The 21,471-nt window shown below is 37.3% G+C and overlaps 1 protein-coding gene across 3 annotated transcripts in view; it reads right to left on the bottom strand.

The window, feature by feature from the left end:
• The window catches only part of CADM2 (cell adhesion molecule 2), a 689,497-nt gene that overhangs the window by 97,366 nt on the left and 570,660 nt on the right, over window positions 1–21,471 (bottom strand). For all 3 annotated transcript variants that reach the window (XM_080376574.1, XM_080376575.1, XM_080376573.1), the window contains one exon: window positions 6,421–6,511. In XM_080376574.1, the coding sequence (XP_080232700.1) occupies window positions 6,421–6,511 (91 nt within the window). The remainder of the gene's footprint in view (window positions 1–6,420; window positions 6,512–21,471) is intronic.

Genomic DNA, 21,471 nt, shown 5'->3' with positions numbered 1-21,471 from the left:
TCCTTTCTAGGCTGCTAGGTATTCATGGCACAATCCAGATAGTATTCTGCAGTGAATAAAATTTATGCAGAAAATGAGATAATTTCTTACAGAACCTCCATGTCACCTGCTAGAAAAGCTGGGAAGTGTATCATGTCAAAGTAGGAAAGAAAGAATTGTACATGGACAAAAAGCTGGCCATTAGACTAATGATTCAGAATCTAAACCTGCCATTATGATGTAGTTTCAAAGCATTATTGGCACACTACTTACATCAAAATGGTAACAGCTGAATGTCAAGTGGGTTTCCACAATTTTCTCTGCTAGTTCTGCTTTCACTCTCAGCACAGATTTGTAGACATGCTAAGAACTCACTGTTGCAATTCAAACCAATGATGAGCTATCTTCTGAGTGTGATGCTATGTCACATCAAATACTCTTGGGAAAATGGGGACTGTGTTCAATATTAGACCTAAAATGTACGTGATCTATTTGTCAATTTTGATCTTAGAATTTTTTTTCTGCTTCAGTTCCCAGCTGTAAATTTGAGGCAATCGAATACCCTAATTGTCCTCAGGTGTGATAAAAATAAACATTTAAATATTTGCCAAGCCCTGAGATACTAGGGGGAAGAAAAATATGAACACCTGTGAAGAAATTATTTTAATTCTGTATTCTGAGGGCATGAATCAAATAAGACCTGAGTCAGACAGATCATTCATAGCTACCATTCATAATTACTATTCCACTGAAGGAGTCAGCAATCCTCTTGAAAAGCTATATCCTTCCCATAATGCCACAGTTTTCAGGGAGCAAAGTATTATGATATTTCTCACCGTATAGTGAAAACCAGGCAATCCAAATGTGTCCCTTTAGCGTTTCTCAAAATACCTTTCTTAGGTTCAGAGGCCTTTCCACTTTGAATTGGTTTGAACTAAGGTAACTGTCCAGAGGAAGGAAGAGATTTTCTACTCTTTTCTTTATAATACATTTTAGCCTTGAGCCTGTGACAAAACGATTCATGGAATAAATGTTTCTATCATTTTCTCACTACCAAACACGTGAAAACTCTGAAGAAATGACACAGGATGTGTAGATAAAGAAGACAGTGTATGCTGTTTACCTTGACTTTAGCAAGCTTTTGGTCACTGTCTCCAGTGGTATTCTTTGTAGCTAGTCTGGTGTGTTACGGTTCTTCTGGATGTGTGTACTACTCAACGGGTGAAAAACTGGCTGGACCATTGATTGGGTTGAAGGGACACTGCCTGGAGAGTGGTTACAATCAGACTTCTTCAAAAGCCTGTCCTGGGTCCTGTCCTGTTTTACTGTTTAATATCAAAGAGCAGGTTGAGGTGGTAGAATGTCTTCTCATTAAGTTGGTTGTTTACACCAAATCTCTACTGTACTGAGTATACCTGGAGGGAAGGCCACTATTCAGGGAGGCCTCCACAGGCTGGAGGAATGGGCCAACAGCTCCCTTATGTGAGGGAGGGGAATTCAGCAAGGATGGATGCAAAATCCAGCATCTAAGCTGAGAAGGACCTGGTGATCCTGCCTGACAGTAGGCTAAACATGAGCCAGTATGAGGGCCGGCTCCGCTGCTTTCAGGTGACTGAACTTTAGCTAACTCTCTTCACTAAGTTTTCTTTTATCACCTGGAGCCCTGTGAGGTCCTTCTCAAATGAAACAGTCACTCGCTGGGGTCACTGACAGAATGATGTTGTATATATCTCTGTTATCATTAGTATTTATTTCCATCAGCATTTGCAAAATGTTTGTCTCAACAGAGTCTTCTTTAAATACATACTAGAAAGGACAGAACTTTCTGTGGTGATACCATACATGTAGTTTACAACAGCTTTATTGTGCAAGCTTTATTATTTGGTGTGCCCTCATTTCTGAAAGGGATCAATCAATTTTTCTGATATTAAAATGTGTATTTGGCTATACTTTATATTACTGGGTACATACAACATTAGTGTTTATTATTAATTGTGCTTTTCTCTACAGCTTTTTCATGACCTTAAGAATAAAGTTATTCTAATGAAGGATGCATACATGAGTGTTCTCCTGAAAAAACCACCCTTCCTATTTATTTCAAACAAGGCCAAATATTCACTTTACATTAGGCAACCAACTATACTATGATTCCCCTGAGCTGTATGGAAATGGAAAGATTTCTCTACAGCACACAGGAGACAGCCAACTCTCTCTGTTTCCTGTGCCCTAATTATTCCATTATATTTTTACATCCTTTCTGCTGAAATGACACTGACTTAAAAAAAACCCACATATTTCATGCATGCTTTGGTAAAAGCGCTGACTAAGAATATTAAAAAATGAATCTTTCTTTCATTATGGGGCAGTTTTTGAGTTCACTTTTGGGGCACTTTTGAGTCATGAGACTGTACTGTTAAGCCAACACAGTGTATAGAAGCTACAACTTGCAATATGAAAACACTGACTTTTAAAATCTTTTGTAAGCACAGATGACTGTAAATTATCATTTTGTTCTTTGCTTTTTATTTTTTACAGCTGTCTATTTTAAAATATTCAAAATACTGAAAGGCAATATGACTTCAGAAAAATATAGACTTTGCATGTGATTTCATAAAAAAGAATGTCTATGATTTCTGAAGCTCAATTAGATTTCCTTATTTGGAAAATAAACAAAGCCTAGGCAAAACTATATTATGCTAAATAAGAAAGAAATTAAAAAGAGCCACTGACACCTTGCAGACATGTTGGGCAAGTTCATTAACCAAAATGTTTTAGCCTGACAACTGTCCAAGGATCTAGCCAAAAATATTGAAAAAGACAAAATAGCTCTAAGGATTGTAAAGACAAGATATTAGGTTCAATTTAGTTTGAAACTATACAATAGTATCTCCAAAAGAGGAATGCTATTGAATAGTGATGTCAGCAACAGGGTGTCCTGACCTAAGTTATGCAGAGAAATGGCTAAATACTTCTTAAACTACAATTTAAAAAAAAGAAACCTGGACATCAATATTATTAAAATTGCCAGTGTGAACAAAGCAGCGCCTGAGTCTTGCATAAGAAAAGACTCTGCCACAAACACACATAGTAGAATTTTTCCAAATGAAAAGACAGGGTAAGTGTGTTCTAGCTTTAGCCTCATTCTGTTTTCCCTTTTGGGGAAAAAAAATTACTCTGCAGCAACTATCAGTATCATGAATGTCACCACAGCCACAACCTGGCTTCATTCTTTCTCCATTTTCATCTCAAACGTCATTTTGAAACTTGTGAAAATTGCTCTGGGATACAAGAGAAATGTACCTATAAGGAAGTGTTCATTTACTGGTATGATTCACGGTTGCCTATAGGAAACAGGAGAGACTGTTGTAACTGTGACATAAAGTTGTCAGTGTATAGAAATTAACCCATGTTGTGTAAATGGCTATGAAGGACCATGGCTGTCTCTGAGCTCTCCATGAAGCCCACAGTTCATCACTTATCTTGTGACACTGACACATTTGGGCTCTGTGGACCTCTCCGATTTCTCTCCCTCTACAAGCCAGAAGGTAATCATAATGTAGGTTGGGAGCATGACATTACTGTTTCTCATGCTAAGCAACTGCAAACTGCTCCCAGGAGGATGCCTATTTATTACTGGCTCTGCGCCGTGAAAGGCTGACCTAATGAAGCAATACAGAGCAGCTGATGTTGGCAGTTCTTGTGGCATGGACAATTAGAGGTGAATTTATTGGCAAAATATTTGTGTCCCAAAGGCTACCACATACAGGTGCCCTGCCTTGATAATTCACTGGTGTGGAGTTTTTATTTGGCTGCCCTTTCAAAACAATATGTAAGGTTTGCATTTGAATCCATCAAGGATGTAACTGAGTTTTGTTTAAAAAAACAAACTGGTAAACACCTCAGTTGAAGCTCCATTTTAATTGATTTAACTAGTGTCTCCTAAGGGTGACATATAATGTATATCTACAATATTATGTGTACCAAATAGATTATATTGTGTATGTCGAGCAAAAACATACCACTTTTACTGGGCTTTTTACTGTCTTCAGAAATTACTAAAAAATACAGGGCTCTCAAGCAAAATCTAAGATCTGAGAGGATTAATTGTCTCTTTTTTAAACAGAGTCTAATACCTTTGGCATGTGATCAAATTGATTGCCCATTTTCAGTGAAGAGTACGAAAATGTGGTTATATGATGTAGACAAAGAGCAAGATATATCTCATAGAAACTAAACACAGAATTTCATATAGATGTCTATATTTAGATATCTGTATTTGCTATCCCAAAATATAAATGTAGATATCTGACTGAATTAACTGTATAAAACAGTATAAAACTGTATAAACTGTATAAAAAAGTAACAGAGGTATGATCCAGTCTGGCTTTCTTCTGTAATTGTCTAATGTAGAGCAGAGCAGTCATGTCATAACAGTGCCCATATCTCTCCACTCAATGCAAAGGGAAGCCCAAGGGAGAAGCTCAGATCTAAATATCTACTGTGCAGATATTTAAAGGCAGTTGAAATGACTCCCATACACTCAGAAAATGAAAAGCACCATGACTCCTTGTGTAATACTCAGAGGCAGGTGAAACCATTGGAGGACTAGAACCCCTCTTTGGTATTATACATCCACATACCGATTACATCCATCTGTCAAACCCTCCAGCTGTCTCACAAAACTAAAAAGAACAAAAAGAAGAAATCAACCCATAACTTCCAGACTTTCTTGTTATCTAATGACTCCAAATGTGAAGGACCAAACAGCACCCCCTCCCCAACAAACATCAGGTAATTAAGAATATAAAACTACATAATGACGGCTTTACTTCTAATCTGTATCCCTACAGTGAATGTTAGATGAATAATGAAAATCAAGCACCTGGGGCTAGAATGCCTGTAGTCTTTATTTGCCAAAGACAGCACTTGGCATGTCTCTGTCACCTGGTAAGTCATGAGGAAAACACTGCAAGAGGGAAAATCCTAAATACCACCTAGCCAACAGTGCATTCAGGGCAATCAGGGCTGACCTCTTTCCTAAAATTAGGCACTTGCACATCCTCTGCTGAATTTGAAAATAATGGGGAAACAGACTCTGTACCTCCTGATACCTAGGGGGATGCTCAAAGGCTATTAAGTAAATGGGTAATTCCTTCTCTTTCAAGTATATTATAAAAGCAAGAGATAGCTTGCAACTAATTTTTGTGAGTTACATACAGAGGTATCTATCTCAGAAACCCCTATTACTTCAGCTGTGCATAGGTGCACAGAAGCCCAATTGCATTGGGCACATTTAAGACTAATTGGATGGACCCCCAGTGTTCTGGTCTCAAGCAGGGTAAAAGCATGATCTAGATTTGCGTTGCTCAGCCCAGTCAAGATTTGGATGGAGGAGTTGCTTTAAAATGATACAGGCATATAACACACAAAAAAGAAAAGTACTTATGGAGTTTAGATGATGCCAGAGTAAATTCAGAAGGGCTTTTCAAAATAGAAACCTTGGACTTCAATGCCTGACTTGACCTAAATCTGACTTCAGGTTCCTACATTAAGCAATTCCATGAAGTCACTAAAGGTACACCAGGGAGAAATTCAGTCCTAAGTGACGTGATTTCTGGCATGTAATTTGCACCTTTTCTAGAACGAAAATATTATTGCACTATCATTTTCCAGACTGTTCTAAAGCTGTGTATCAAAACTCCATATAGCATTATATATTAATATTTTGAGCAGAAGGTCAATAGTTAAACAACTTGATTCTTATTAACTTAATATTAAGCAATTGGATTTTTTATGTATCTTTATGGGTAAATATATAGCACCTCATATGAGAAGATGCTGTTTTAAAGAGTGAAGTCTATTTAGATAGTAGATTCTGTGCAAGAGTTAATCTCTCCAGATCTGCTTTTAAAAAATATTGCTATCAGAGATGTTAATTTCCCAGTAAAATGATTTATATTCTTAAAGCAGGCTACATATTTTCAAATTCTGGTAGAAACAGGCAGCCAACTTGCACATATCATTAAACTTCAAATTCCCCTGTAAATGACAGCCAAAGCATCCAGAAAGTTCAATATATTTTCCCTGAGGCTAGTTGATGTAGGAAGATTTTCATGAGACATTTTCTCTTCTATCATCAGTTCAATGATGTAAACAGTGACTGATTAAGCCTGCACTCCTTTCAGGTTGATAAACCTGACTGGAAAAAAAAAAAAAAAAAATCTCACAGCTGGAATCCTTCCTGAAAACTAAAATAGATAACAAAGTAAAAGACCAATCCTCTACAGACACTTAATGAAGACAGGCTTCAAGGGGTTTTCTATACCAGAGATTACTTTACACCCTAGGACGAGACAAAACCAGTAGTTTTCTGCAGCTGAAGACTGCAATCACAGCAGAATAAGGAAAATGCAAAAACATATTACTTGTTAAATCACTTACACAGGTTTTCCTTTGGATTCACAAGTCAAAATTATAGATTGTCCTTCTTCAGGCCATGAATTGGAAGAAATGATTTTAACTAAAGGTGTATCTAGAAAGAAAAAAAATAGACATCTTGTTGATATACACAAAAAAGATTTATTATCTAAGAGTACATTCTTCTCCATTTACAAAAGACTATACCATAGATTTAATTTACACCTGGAGATGCTTTTATATGGAGCCTTGTGCAATTTTCATTGTCTTCAGCATGGCAATAAAAATGACCCATGGAACTAAACCAGTAACTTTTTATATCCCAAGGAAACACAGATAGAAAGCATGTGTATACTCCAAGGAAATAACTTTTTTCCTTCTGTATTCAATGCAAATACTCCATATTACTATTCCAAAATCTGATACCTAACAATAAAATAAAAAATATTGAGAATGCATAAGTAGTACTGTGTGCAATTGTTTCTTTGTCTATTTATAGGTTGATATGATGGAATGCTGCTATTAGAGGAATGAATGCAATAATATACATTTGAATAAGAACACTTTTATTGTTGCAGAAGCTTGAAACCCATAATAAGAAAGCTACAATGGGCTTTCAGATAAAATACCTTGTTACAGGCATTTCACAGGTTATTATTTCCAAAATGCAATAATGCTCCCCCTAAAAAAGAACATTCTTTTTTTAAAAACAAAATTTACAAAAAGAATGTTTTAAATATCTGCAAAAAGCACTATATAAAAGTCTGCAATCTGCCCTAAAAATGTAAAAGTATTATTACTACATATTGGAATTAACTTTATAGTTTTAATTGCAAAAAAGATATACAATGTAGCTACTGTGAATTCATGCAAAATAAACATTTGCAGTATATATTTAACTTTTAAAAAATTTTTCCAGTTGGCTTGCAAGGATACATTCTCATAATCAAAGTATTTTACATGAGTAAAATCTCTTACAAGGAAAAAAAAGACCATAAAGAAAGAAACATCTTTTTCCTTAGGAAAAGGAAGAAAGAGTTCATAGTCACAGTGAGGAAAATTTTCAGACTCAATAGGAAAATATAAATTTTTTTTTCCTCCTCAGTTTCCTAACACAAAACACACATCTTCACCTATGGCACAAGAAATCCTTTAACCTGCAAATATAGGGTATCTAAGTTTTGTCTCATCCAGTTCAAAATTCCTACTTTCATTAGCAGTGAGGTAGCAGTGACAACACAGATATCCTATTATCAAGCAAATGTGAAAGCACATGACAATATGACCCTACAAAATCAAATGGAAAAAAATTACATACTGTAACAATGTAATTTCTTACTGAGATGCTAATAGTCCTGTTGAACACTAAATGGCATATGAAAAACTGAAAAAGTCAGAAGTGTTTTTCTAACGTTGATTTTTATTTTTTTGGCGTATCATAATATATCAACATGGCACAAGACAAGAAAAGGGGAAGGCTTAGGGCAGGCTTGTCATAATTCCACTGAAAGCATTGTCAGCATCATTTAGCTTTCAGTACAGCTGCGCTAACTGTACACCAGCAGCAAATCTGTTCCACAAGTTCCTGTTTCCAAGGACCCTGCAAACTATTATGCAGGTGCCTAATCCTTTGGAGGTCGTGCTGGTGTTTCCTTCATTTTTAGCACATGCTTAAGGCACTGACCTCAAGTGCCTTAATAAATCAGGTCATCGAGTACTTCTGTGATTTCAGTGGTGCTATTGAAGATTAATAAATTACTCTCTTGACTTTACATTAAACCAGAGGAAAAATTAGTGTCAGTTAGGAATACATGAAGAATTTAACTGAGGGAGGGAGACAACTAATGCAATGAGATCAAGAGGTTTCCAGAGAAATACGAAAAAGAGCTAAACTTTGCTGGAGGTAATCATGATGGCCACAGGTGAAGAAAGAAATTAAAGGCTCACGTAGCTAGCACTACTGGTTTATATATTTCAGAAATTATCAGCATTTTATGCATTACTGTAAATGACCCATGTAAAAGAGGGGACCTTCAGACAATTAAGCTTTGATTTGCATGGATCAATGCAATGCTGTTTCCCTCGGCTTGAAGTGCCCAATCTACTTATTTAATGCCCCAGACAGCTCTCTGTTCTCCGTGCACTTCTAAACAGAGCTTAATAACACAGAATAAGAAAGGTCTTATATTTATGTTTCACTCTTTAATGCACAATAAAGTAGTGTAGGAAAAATACTCCCTTGTGGTTTTCCTTACTAATTGACTTGTACAGTAACCGCTTGTTTCTTTAGAATAGGAAACATAGGGTTTAATTCAATATATAGTTTTTAGGGAAGCTTACAATTGACATTTTTTGTATTTTATTAATAGTCCCTTTTCAAAAACTAGTTGATATTCTATTTTGGGTGCTTCATTCTCAGTGTTATTGTTTCCACTTCATTTTTGTGCTGCACTTGATTCCTCTCTAGAATTAAAGTGTACACTTACAAGGTGAAAACTTTTAAGACAAACTTGCCCTCCCATTTAACGTTCACATCAGTATTTAAAATGAGATGAAATCTTTAGAATAATTGCATCAAAACGAACCTAAATATGTTATTTTAGGAAAGATAATAAACCCCTGCTGCCTGATATTTTTCCAGAACACAAAAAGCTATTACAAAATACTACCTTCTGCTACGACTGTTCATTTTTGAAGAATTTGACAAGTATTTATGTACTCTATCAATACTGTGAGCTTTCACCTGTCACACTCAGAAGTATTACTCATAACAACTGGAACATCACCTGATCTCCAGCAAACACCACCACTGCTAGGAAAAAAAGTCTAAAGAAAGAAAAACATATAAAGAACAGTAATACAGCAAGAGGGGTTGATTTATTATCAGATATGCTCATCAGCTTGTTATAAGTAAAGTAGGTATGTCTAAAAAATCTCTACTTTTACAACCAAAACAAACAAAAGGAGTAGGATCCAGGGGTGTATTGTGAGTCAGATCTTCTGTTGGTCCTCCTCTAAAGACAGTAGAAGTATAGCAATTTACATCAGTTAAACTTACGGTACAATAACAATTTGCATCTTTTTAAGGATTTGGCCCAGTAATTTCATGGTAATAAAATACTGTAGAACAGTATTTCAAGCAGAATTCTTATGAATGACAGACTTGTAACTAAAATTTCTTTACAATACCCACAAATATACCCTTATCCTGAGCTCTAAGGACATTATGGAGAAGATACATATTTCAAAAAGAATAGGCATGTGTTAAGTCCAATCAAAACCAAAAAGAAACCCCTCCCACCTACGCAGTGGTTTCTGTGAGTGTAGGTATTAGAGCAAGCCTTCACAGTAAAACACACTGGTTTCAGTACCCAGTGACTTATTTGTTTACATGCATCTCCAACAGTGTGAGAGCTCTTTGGCCCTCTACTAATGAGGTTCTTACGAGCTGCAACTGACAGCTAGCACCAACCTGAACTGAGATTCAAACATGTCTTTAGACACATAGCAAGACATCTTCTACACCTCCTATGCCAGGAATCTACTTTTTTTTTTGCTGGAAATAATAGCCTAACAGCACTTACAGACAAAAACTATGGCATGGGTTTTTTTCATATATCCTTTCCTGTTTCAGCAGACCAAAGGAAAAAGCTCCACTGAGTGACTTTATTTCATCCATCTTTCTAGGCTTTGGGTACCTCTCATTGCACATGACCAGAGAAGCCATTTCAAAGCTTTGGGAAAATGTATCTATTTTTGATCAGGCAATATCATCTTTATTGAGCAACATACAAAAATCAGTGAATACATGTGGAAAATTGATTTCAGTTTACACTGGTAATTAATGTTATCTGATATAGGAAGAAATTCAACACTTCAGCACATGGGCTTTTTTGCTGTACTCTTAGTAATAACTAATGACCATCTTAATACCTGAGGAACTGCTTTACTGATTGATTTAATCTCTTTGAAGCCATTTCAAAATAAATATGGTTCTTAGTCACCAGACCTTTGCTGTTAATCAGATATTCAATGCTAAAAGGGTTGGGGTTTGTGGGCTTTGGTTTTGCTTTTGTTTTTTTCCAAAATGCACTTGCTGTTTTTATATTGCTTGAAGAAAGAAAGATTTCATTATTTGGTGCATTTTATCACCAAGCCCTTATAAGGTTATATATATATATATGTATTTTATATGCAGCATTAAATGTCTTCATATAAATTTCTTCACGTAAATTACCTATGTAAATTAATCACATGGAAGTTCCTGAAAGATTGCCATATGATGTTACGTTAAACTATATTTGTAAACCCTTGACAACCACAGTGTGAAAGCGGAAAATGAATTCATAAAAGTAAACAAGTTTTCTTAAGATCACAAATCAGGTCACCAAGAGAATCAGAAAATTAATTTCTACTAGCTTCTTCTTAGAGCCAAGATAGTAAAAAAGTAATTTGGCCTCTCTTCCCCATGTAACTTCAGAAGTCCTCAGTCCCCTCAGTCCTTTGCAAGCTGGATTACCAGAGCTTCTGCTGACACCTTTTTGTGGAACTTCCAGCTACTGGCTGAGTAACTAAATGACCCCTATGCATCCTGGGGTGTTAACCAGCCAAAGGTGTGTGGGAATAACCACAATTCAGAAGAAAAAACATTTCATAAGACAAAAGGGTAACATTAAGAGGAAGATATGATAGCATCGTGTTATTAAATAACCTCTCCCTAATGCACTCATCTTCAGTTAATGCAATTACAATGCTAGAAACAGAAAATAAGACCACCTCTTTCCTTGGGAAGATGTTACGGTAGGTGGAGTATATAAATTATGCTGAGACTTTTAAAAATTATTGAAAGTAGTAGACTAGTCAGGAGTAGAAATATTAGTGACCTCATAGCCATTAGAATTCACACAGTGCTGGAAGTGTAATTCAAAGATCACAGAATCACAGAATGATCAGGGTTGGAAGGGACCTCTGGAGATCAGCATCACCTGCTAAAGCTGCTAAAGCAGAGCCAGAGCCTGGCAGAGCAGGCTGGCCAGGATCACGTCCAGGCTGGTTTTGAATGTCTCCAGAGGAGACCCCACAGCTCCCTGGGCAGCCTGTGCCAGGGTCTGTCACCCTCAGGGTAAAGATGTTCTTCCTCATGTTCAGATGGAGCTTCCTGGGCTGCAGTTTGTGCCCGTCGCCCCTTGTCCTGTCACTGGGCACCACCGAAAAGATCCTGGCCCCAGCCTCCTGACACTTGCGCTTGAGATGTTTGTGGACATTGATAAGATCCCCCTCAGCCTTCTCTGCCCCAGGGTTTTTAAAGGTGTTTGTTGCATGAAGTCTGCAACTTCTACTTCTCAAAGTAAAATGGCATAACAGAAGATGTGGGTTCTAAAAAATTTCAGCGACAATCTCCTGTAGTATTATCCATTCATGGTCTTGCTTGCTATACAGTGATTTTGTAAAATGTTTGGATCTTCTCTTTTTACCTGGCTACCATGCCTTTTTCATGATCAAAGCAGTCCAATAATAAATATAAAAGAAATTATTTGATGTTTAAGGAAGAGTCAGTATATAAAGTACTATTAGTCTCAACTTATAGTTTTGGGAAGGTTGATTCACATCATTCTAAGGACATGGGTGACACTGTCAAGAAGAAATCACATTTCTCTTGGCTTCCACTGCTGTCCCTTCATCAGGGAATGCATTTTTTCTGGTCTGTAGGATATTAAAAGACCTGGCACAGAAAAAAATGTCCCATTTGGTGACAGTAACATATAAGGTTCAAGATATATAAAGTGTATAGAGAAAGATTCATCTCTTGAGTTATTGTAGTTTATGAGTCTTTGGGGTTCAAAAAAAAAAAAAAAAAGGTAAGGTTCTTTCCTCTCTGCATGGCACACGTCAGTGTGATATATACTGTCTAACCCTCTCTTTCTTAAAACATGAGGGATTCTGTGCTTCTTTTATTTTTCACCATGTCCCATTTAGTCTTCCAAGTTCAAACTAGTACCAAAAAACCTAGTGAAAATGGTAGAAATAAAGGGAGGTACAGCTGTTCAAACATGTTTGTTGTGAACAAAAACGTATACCTCTATAAAATATAGTTTTACAACAAACATCATTAAATCCCCCTAATCATACCCTCCCATCTGATTAGTTTCCATGGAACCAAATTGTCAGGTGCCTATTTCAAAATCAGGGCAAACAGATCCTGTCTCTAATCACATTATAAATAATTGAAAACAGCTCATTAACATAATTTGACCCTAGGCCTCCACTGGAATACTTTGATTCTGATGTATTTTTTCTCTGAAGGTGATTCTCTCTCTGTAGTTCATGTTATGAACATCTCTTCACCCTCAAAAAGAAGCTGAGTTTGTTGTAATGAAGTCTGTGATCCTTGAGGGACTTATTGTTTGAGTGTAAATTATGTTAACAGTAATAGGAAAGACACTAGTACAGGGAGGGACAAATACATCACTTGCTGGGTTTGTCAGAGGAAGCAAGTGCTCAAGATACATCAGGATGTGCTACAAGCATCATTCACAGCCCTTCTTCTAAAAACACCGATACTGCCTTCTTATTTAATCTTTTAGAATGGTGACTAGATGATTTTAATTACCTTTTATGACTAGAAGTTTTTGTCTATACACGATTTAAAAAGCCTTAAAAGTAGTGCTAGTAAAAAAAAGGTTTGTTTAACAATGCAATTCTGCATTGGATGCCGTAACATTAAATATGTCATTGGATCCACTCAGGGAGAGAGCTATGACTGTGTGACAGAGCAACTCTTCACACTGTGATCAGTGAGCTTACCATGAATGCCAGCTTTCACCTTCACGAACCCTAAGCAACACAAAGAACACGTCTTACTAACTACTCACCGGTTCGGAAAACACTCCCTCCAGCTCCAGGCAGCCCACAGAACAAAATCCATAGGCCCTAGCTATGGTATAGCATCCATGTCATGGCTGCCAGCTCATTTGGCAAAGGCACTGGAATGAGGCGTCTCTCCTTCTGTACGGGAAATTCAGTTGGGATTTCTAGGAATAACAGGAGGATTCTCATATACTCAGCAAGCAGGTTGTGCCTCGTTGCAAGATATGAAAATCTGCTGTGGTTGGCTGGTGAGGCTCCCCGCACTCTTCTCTTGACATAACCTGCTGAGTTATTTCTAACTAGAGTCCCAAGAGCAATGGACCGTGATACTACTATCCTGCTCAGATGAATTGGTAGGTTTCTCTCACTGAGAGTTATTGTTTCATGCTGTCTGCATAGCCAGTGATTGCCACTACCCAGGAAAACTCACACATTTTCCCTTGTTACCACAAGGGATAGACCATGTATTAGCCCCCCACCTTCCTACCGTTGCCCACTGACTGTTCCCAGATCACTGTAAGTTCTGATATAATCGTTTCACTGTGTGCAGCAGCATCTCCCGCCTGGATCTACAATACTCAGGTTTACTCTGTCACTTTTAATTAATTTATTTACCCTGCTTAGTTTTTTGCACACTAACCACCACTACCTTTTGTACCAGAGTCCAAATCACTATGAATGATTCATTAGAACACACTTTTCTTCTTACAGGTTTAGCTAAATTATGAGCTAGCAGCCGCATGTCTTTACTTCATAGTTTTATTTTATGACCGCAAACCTTCTGAATATTGAAAAGCTTCCATAAATTTCTCTGATATTTTATTGTGGCAGTGAACAACAACAGTTCTGGTGCTATCATTTTAAAAAATGTTATAAAAATCTAACAGTCCAATAATAAAAGATTATTGCTACCTGGTAATAAATGACTGCCAGATGATAAGATTTTTAAAGCATTTCCTGAGAGACTAATTCATTTATTCTCTACCTGTTTTTGCCTGTTTTTTGAAAAGGCATGTTTGCAAAATCTATTTATGTCACAGTCTTCTACATTTTTCATCGTGCTTTTTCTCTTTTATTTCCTTGGAAGCTTTCCATCATTTCCAGATGCCAAGATAAAATAAGCAGATAACTCAAAAAATGATGGTGTATCTACTTCCCAGATTAATTAGCACTGGAGTAAGCACAGGACAGTTTAAGGTATCTTTTTTATCCCTCAGAAACCATGAGAAGATCATAATTTTAATATATAGATTACAAAAAAATTATGACAAAGCAATAGATGGATTACAAAACTCCTTGAAAATTCTGTATTCCTACACAATTTTATTACTATTTCTAAAAAGCCTACGGGATTAAGCCTAGAACAAAAAGACTTTCAAAGTAAATTCCAAGGACAAACCACTCTAGTATGTTCAAAAATAAACATCAAATTGGATATCCCAAATGAGATCCGAAAGAAGAGAGAGGAGTACTCTAATCAGCTCTGTGAAAGTGCTCACCATTTTTAATAGCTTTTACACTTCCCAGCTGCCTGCATCCTACAGCTGTGAATCAGCATTCACCAGAACTGGGCTCCCTTTGTAAATGACAAGTAGCACGGCTTCTGCCTGTGCCCTATTGCTTTGACTAAGCGCTTGCAAAGCAAGTCTGCATTGGTAAACGTCATCAAATTACCCTGGGACATACAGCCAGTTTGATGCTCTGCTTCAGAATATAACAGATGACTCATTGCTTAAACAGATGAAAGAAAAACTAAGTATTACGTATCTGACAAGCTATTTTATTAGTAGTGTTTGTGGGTGAGACAATCTAGATCAAATGATTGTGTCAGGGCAATGGTATTTCATTTCAATAAATGTGTTCGACGATACTGTAAAATTAAGCTTTATAATATTTTCTAAATACTTAGCTTTGAGAAAAGTGAAAACTTGGTAACATATCCACATGGATATTCCTTTATCTTCTTTTCACACTCCTTCAAAAACTACTTCACAGTCAAGCAAGACCAGAAGCAGCATATGGTCCCTTTGTAATCTGAGATTCTTTGATGACTATTATGTCATCCTTTATCTCTTCTCTTTTAATTTATTTAAAACAATCTTTGTTGGAGAAAAAAGTAATAACAATTTGTACCAGGAGACTGTAAAAACACCCTCCTGGATGCAAAACAACAAGCCAAATGGCAATGTGGGGGAAAAGAAAGCTCGACGAGTGAAATTTTCCACCCTGACACTCATAATTCAAATGCCTGAATTGAAGCACCAACTTTGCAGAAAACCGTTTAGGTTACTAATTCTGTGAACACTGATTATCTGGTACTTCGTTAAAAATATTCCTAGCACCTGTTTCAACATCTCACCTGTCAGTCATACCAGGCTGCTCCAACATGATTGTTAAACTGTGAGCGTAGCGCTGGATATATTGGTAGACCCTGCCAGATTAAGTGGTAGACGGAGCGGCACTGTCACCACAGTTCTTGATGTGTGCCCCTTCATGGAGATCGTTAGCACCAGTTACAGCTACTGCCCCTTACAGGGTTTTGCAGAATGGGTCACTGGTTTCTTAGTTATCCCTTAAGTCACATAGACACATGAAGGATATGATTGAAAATACATTTTCTTTGGCAACTCTGTTCTGTTTCCTTCAGTGAATGCAAGTGATGAACCTTAGGTTTACAACTGTTACCTTGTTTAATTATTTCTGGCATGCCACTTGTTCAGACTAAACAATCTGTTTGATCTGTTTGATTTAATATGTCTGTTGCCTTACACCATGCACTCTCCAACTGATCTATCTCATTTTTGCCATGTCACCTAAGAGGAGTAAGGAAGAAAAGCAAGAGAAAAAAAAGCCTTCTGCCTAAATCACGTATGTTATCAAGAAATACCTAACTCTGAGTCAGAACATGACCTTTCACTGTAACTTTGTCTTCCGTATCCTCAGTTTCTTTTGCTTAAGGCCTTCAGTCTTCTGTTGTGTCTGATTTAAATTATCGTGAATATGGGTTGAGAATAGCAGCACATCCAAAACTGCTGAAAGAGTAAATGAAGAGCTCTGGATGCTCAGCATACCCAAATACCCCTTCAAGCCTTTCTCTGACATTTGTATCAGATACTGGACACTATAAAACTTTATATAAAAACAACTGAGCAGTAGTATCAGGGCATGAAAATTTGATTTCTTCCTTATAAATATATACCACACACTCATGAAGGGCAAACTTCTATTCCTTGGGAGGTCCTGCTAACAATCTCTGTATGTGGTTTTCTCCAAACCATCTCACCCGCTTCCTAGTCATCAGTTCTGGCAATAAGCAGCCTCCCAAACTGTTCTGTAGGGAGGGCCTGGAAGAGCTCTGCCCTCCTGTCGTTAGGCTGACTAGCTGAAGGTGACCAGAGCTGTAACTTGGGGGGTGAGCTATACAGATCCTATAATCATCACTCTCCTTCCAAGATGATCCCATTTGAAATAACACCAAGCCTAGGCTAGGCAAAACAGGAAAAGGTATTTTAAGCATATTTTCAAAGACAGCATGGATCTTATTGGATCTTAGTCATGTACCTGAAATTTTATTGCTCTGGTTGGGGACCTCACCTGGAACTGCTCAGACAATGGACCTTCATTCAGCTACTCAGTCTTTATTGTCCTCTTAGTGCTACCCAATATAAAGTTGTTATAACACATATATTTTAAAAAATGGCTTTCTGTTTTTTCTGTAAATTCAACCTTCCACTACGTATCTCTAACACAGATAATCTAATATATTCACATTATATCCATGTAGGCATTCATCTTATCAAATACAATGCAGAGAAGTGACGTTTTAAATCCCTTTGATAGTTAGCTGACTGTTATTTACATGTTACTTAGGAGCTTCAAAAATCAGTCAGCCAGTCTGGGGGATACTGCTTTTGGGGTCTCTGTGATAGATTATTATTTCTGGAACCTACCTCCTTATGTAGAGAAAAGTTTATCATTTCAGGAAATCAGCTGCATTGCCTTTTTTACACCTTTATGCTAGTTTTCTGGTCTTTTCAGGTAGATGAACTAACTTGTTCTCTTTCTTATGTCCACCTAAGGATATCCTCCAGCGTCTTGGCTCACTCACTGTGGGAGATTCCTACTGATGACAATGGCACGTGGCCAGTTATGAACCGAATCAACTATGCGACCTCAAAATCCTACAGTGAGCTCTGCAAGGTTCTGTGCCCAGCCTCCCCTTTGGAGAGAAAACAGTTGCTAGCCTGCCAGTGCTCATTAATTTGGAAACATCACCACACTGACCAAAGCTAGCATGTCCACATGGCCAAGCGCTCCGTGGTTCAAACATGCATTTGGAACAGGTTCAGGGATGATCTCACTGTGCTCCATTTCCCAGCGTAGCCATGCCCTCTGTCTTTACAGGCCTTTTTTGTCCTTGGGTTGTCTCTTCCCTATGTCTAAAGGCTTACACAGCTGAAATGGAATTATGCATACACATTTACTTGCTGAACATCCTACCTTTAATATTATTAAACATTCCCTCCCAAACTTCTTTTGAAACCTTCCTGAGCCCTCAAACACACAACAAGCAAATGAAACAACCTGCCCACACTGTATTTTAAAGTTTCAATGCAGAATAGACAAGTCACTCTGTGGATTTTCCTACAAAGGATTTTAGCAAGAAATAAATTATATTAGATTATATTTCAGTTGTAAACTATATTTGAACAGAAGCCTCCAGATGGGAAAGGTCAGGATTGTGCATTAACCCTTTGAACTAGATACCCCCTTTGAAAGCTGAAAGTTTGGCAGTAAATGGTCCTACAAGTTTTTGAATTATTTTGCATTTAAATTATGGATTTCTTATTTTCATCCATCATTAACCTAATTGATCTCATTTAAACATGCAAATTGTGGCACTGAACTTTCATGTTCACAGATATCATTCTTTACTGTTTACAGTAACTATCCTTTGTGTTTCATTTGTTCCAAGCATTCACTAATATGAAAAGCCTAAACTAGATAATTTTACTTACTAACATGATGTTTATATAATTATTGAGCTAAATAATTAAATAGAAGAGCTTCTTACTTACTTTTCATTCAATATGAAGAGGTGAACATGTGCTGAAGCTGTATCTTTCAATTTGCATTCTTATTATTACTATTTTTAACTACATCTTACACCAGTAAATATGGAAATATCCCTATTTTAAGGGATACAGAATGGAAAGCTGGTCACTGAAGTATTGAAATAACATTGAGATATATTTATTGTCCACATTAACATTCACACCATGATTGACGAATAAAAAAACCCAAACAGTTCAGGTAAAACACCAGAACAGTATCTCCACATAGGTGAGTCTTGGGTGGAAACCTCAATGTGTACGAAGGGTAAACTTATCTCACAGCATAACCGGAATATATTGAAACTTTCTCATTTTCAAGGTCACTGCAGTCCAGCAGAACATCTTTATTGGAAGAGAAAACCAGGAACACATTCAGATGACCTCTGAAGTATGGGAGCATCAGTCACAAGAGACAGTGACTCTTTCAGACTCAGGTACCCATTTAAGAAAGCATCTAGCTTTTCCTCACGAGCTTCTAAGGGATTCAAGCAGCTGGCAGATTTTCACTGAAGTGAAGGAAATTCCTGTTTTCTTAGGCTTACAAAGCTTGCCTATGGTCAGAGAGGAAGGTTTTGTGGGAGACCAAGGACTGCCTGCCCATCGCACAGAAAACACAGCCCTCTTGCTTTTTAAGCAGGAACAAAAAGTGGCTTTAATCAGTAAGACAATCTAAATTGTTAGATGAAGGTCAGATAGAGAAACCCACCTGAAAAGCTGAGATCTAAGAACTCGAGTCCAGGCCTTCTGTTCTGTAGGAACAACGTTGCCATAGCCATGCCCAGGTGATCAAGATGCTGGGTGGTATCTTACACTAACCAGCTACTACCCTCCATTAACTCAGGATGGGAAATATACTTCATTGCTAAGGATAAAGGACACATGTCAAAAACATCCCTGCGATAGGCCAGTGCTGGAGCAAAACCTAGCACGCTGCTGTCTGAAGCAAAGACGTTCTTACAGCACCCACAGTCCTGACAAATCAGCCAAAATTAAAAAAAAAAAATATGTTCTGGGTTTCCTTCTTGTGCCCTACTATTCATACCCAGCTTTAACAGGTATGCTTAGCAGAAGAGATAAGAGTCTGATAATGACTTTGTGACTTCCAAAAGGTTGGGTCTAGGTAGCTGTACAATACCGACAGCAGACTGTTTCCACAAAAAAAAGAACACATAGCCTAGATGTGTCTCAATCCCAGAGCTGAGTCTAAGAACTCAGAAGAATAAAGCATTAAAGCCAACAAAAACATTAAGAGTGCATCAGTTTGGAACAAAACAATTCTGTCTCCTCAAAGGGAAATTTTCTTTGCCATTTGTTATGAAGAGTATGCAGTAGGATGGACCATGCCAGAGAATATGCCACTGCATCTGTGCCATCATGTTACTCTTGAAAGAAGGCTTAAGCCTGAGATACTGGCCACCTTCCACAAGTTCTAGAGGTCTCTGAGGTATCACAGTTCCAAAACACTCGAATTACTCTAAGATAAAATGCTTATAGCAAAAGAGCAAATTGTGCTAATTTGGAAAATAGAACTGCAAAGCCCTGGATGTGCAAATCTCAAGTGAGTTCTTTGTTTTATGGCCTTAGAGAACTATCCCCTTGGAAATCCAAATCTTTTAACTGTATCAGAAGTTACATAAGAGTTGTGTGCTCAGGCTTATCGACTACAGGTATAGTCAGATCAACATTTTCCCTCATGGCAAAGCCAAAGCAAGTTTTGGTTCTTATGGAAATCCCAACTATTTTCACTCCTGACTCAACATACAGTCTATCTGTATTAACTTGAGTTGGCTCAGTATTTTGGGGCCCTGGTAAAAAAAAAATAAAAATGAAAAATTGGAAGGCTGTGACACCTCATTTTCCTAGTTAGTAAAGCATCTCCTGACCCTGGGACGTATCACTTGCCAGACTGTTCATGCAAAGATTGAGGCAGTGTGTAATTATGCCAAATATTCCCAGATTTTACTTTAGCGCGTGTGTTTTAGGGTGTCACACAGCGTAATCAAGAGATGGTCAAAAGCAAATGAGAATGATCAATAATGCTGTTGACTGGTCAGAAATGAAAGATCAGGATCACTGAAGGAGACATCTTTGAACTCTCTATTTTCTTCACTTTGGAAAAACATGTTGTCTGCCTAGACAGCACAAGCTGCTTCTGAAACAGAGAAATGTGCCTTTGTTCCTAAAGCATGGGTACCAGTTAACTCCTGGGGAGTTCTGGGAGACATAACTCATGTAAAAATAAAGAAACAAACAAACAAACAAATAAATAAATAAATCCTGACGCTAAGGAAAAAAGGACAGAACTCATGCCAAAGTGCCAGAGTAAAAGAAATTTTTTTTAAGCACAAAGTTGGCGCAAATAAGTAAAGCAAGTAAAAAGAAAGCAGCACACCAAACCAAAATTAAAATCTTAAGTATTAGTTGAACAGCTTCAAGAAAACAAGTGGTCTGCCTCAGCCACACAGCTGAAAGAAAATGAATGTGTGACACATATTTTACCCACTTACAGTACAGAAGGACCATATGTAGGCAACAGGGAAAACTGTCCCTCCAGCCTCATTTTTTATCATAGCTAAGAGGTGTCCAAGTTTGTGTGCTTTTGCATGGGCATGCATCTGCCTCTTCTGAGCTACAAAAAGACAGCAAGTCTGCGGTTGAGACAGTCATCCTGAACAGCCACCTAACATATTTAAAATGTCACTAATTAATGAGAATTAAACATTAAGATTTAAGGAAGACACAGTTTGGGTTTTTTTTTCTGTAAATACTATTCTCATATGCAACTGTAAGTCTTTTCTTCATAGACTAAGGGTCTAACAGTCAACCATGCACGACCCTTTTCTTGCCTTTATAATGTCTTGCTTCATGTAGTATTATATGAATGTATATTGTAAGAAATATTACATATAATATCTTTTATTTTCACATATTCACACACAAGTATATAGATACTAAGTTTCATATGTTTTCATATTATTTTTGTTCAGAACATGTAACTGTAGAAACTGTGTTCCAACAAAAACTTGAAACCAGCCAAGTAAAAATAATGGGCTAAATTCTCTCGGTGAGCATGAGCTAGTGCACCTCTTTGATA

This window comes from Falco punctatus (genome assembly GCF_963210335.1).
Source record: "Falco punctatus genome assembly, chromosome: 2".
Taxonomy (NCBI): domain Eukaryota; kingdom Metazoa; phylum Chordata; class Aves; order Falconiformes; family Falconidae; genus Falco; species Falco punctatus.
Note: the sequence above shows the minus strand (reverse complement) of the source record. Positions and strands in the feature narration are given on the sequence as shown.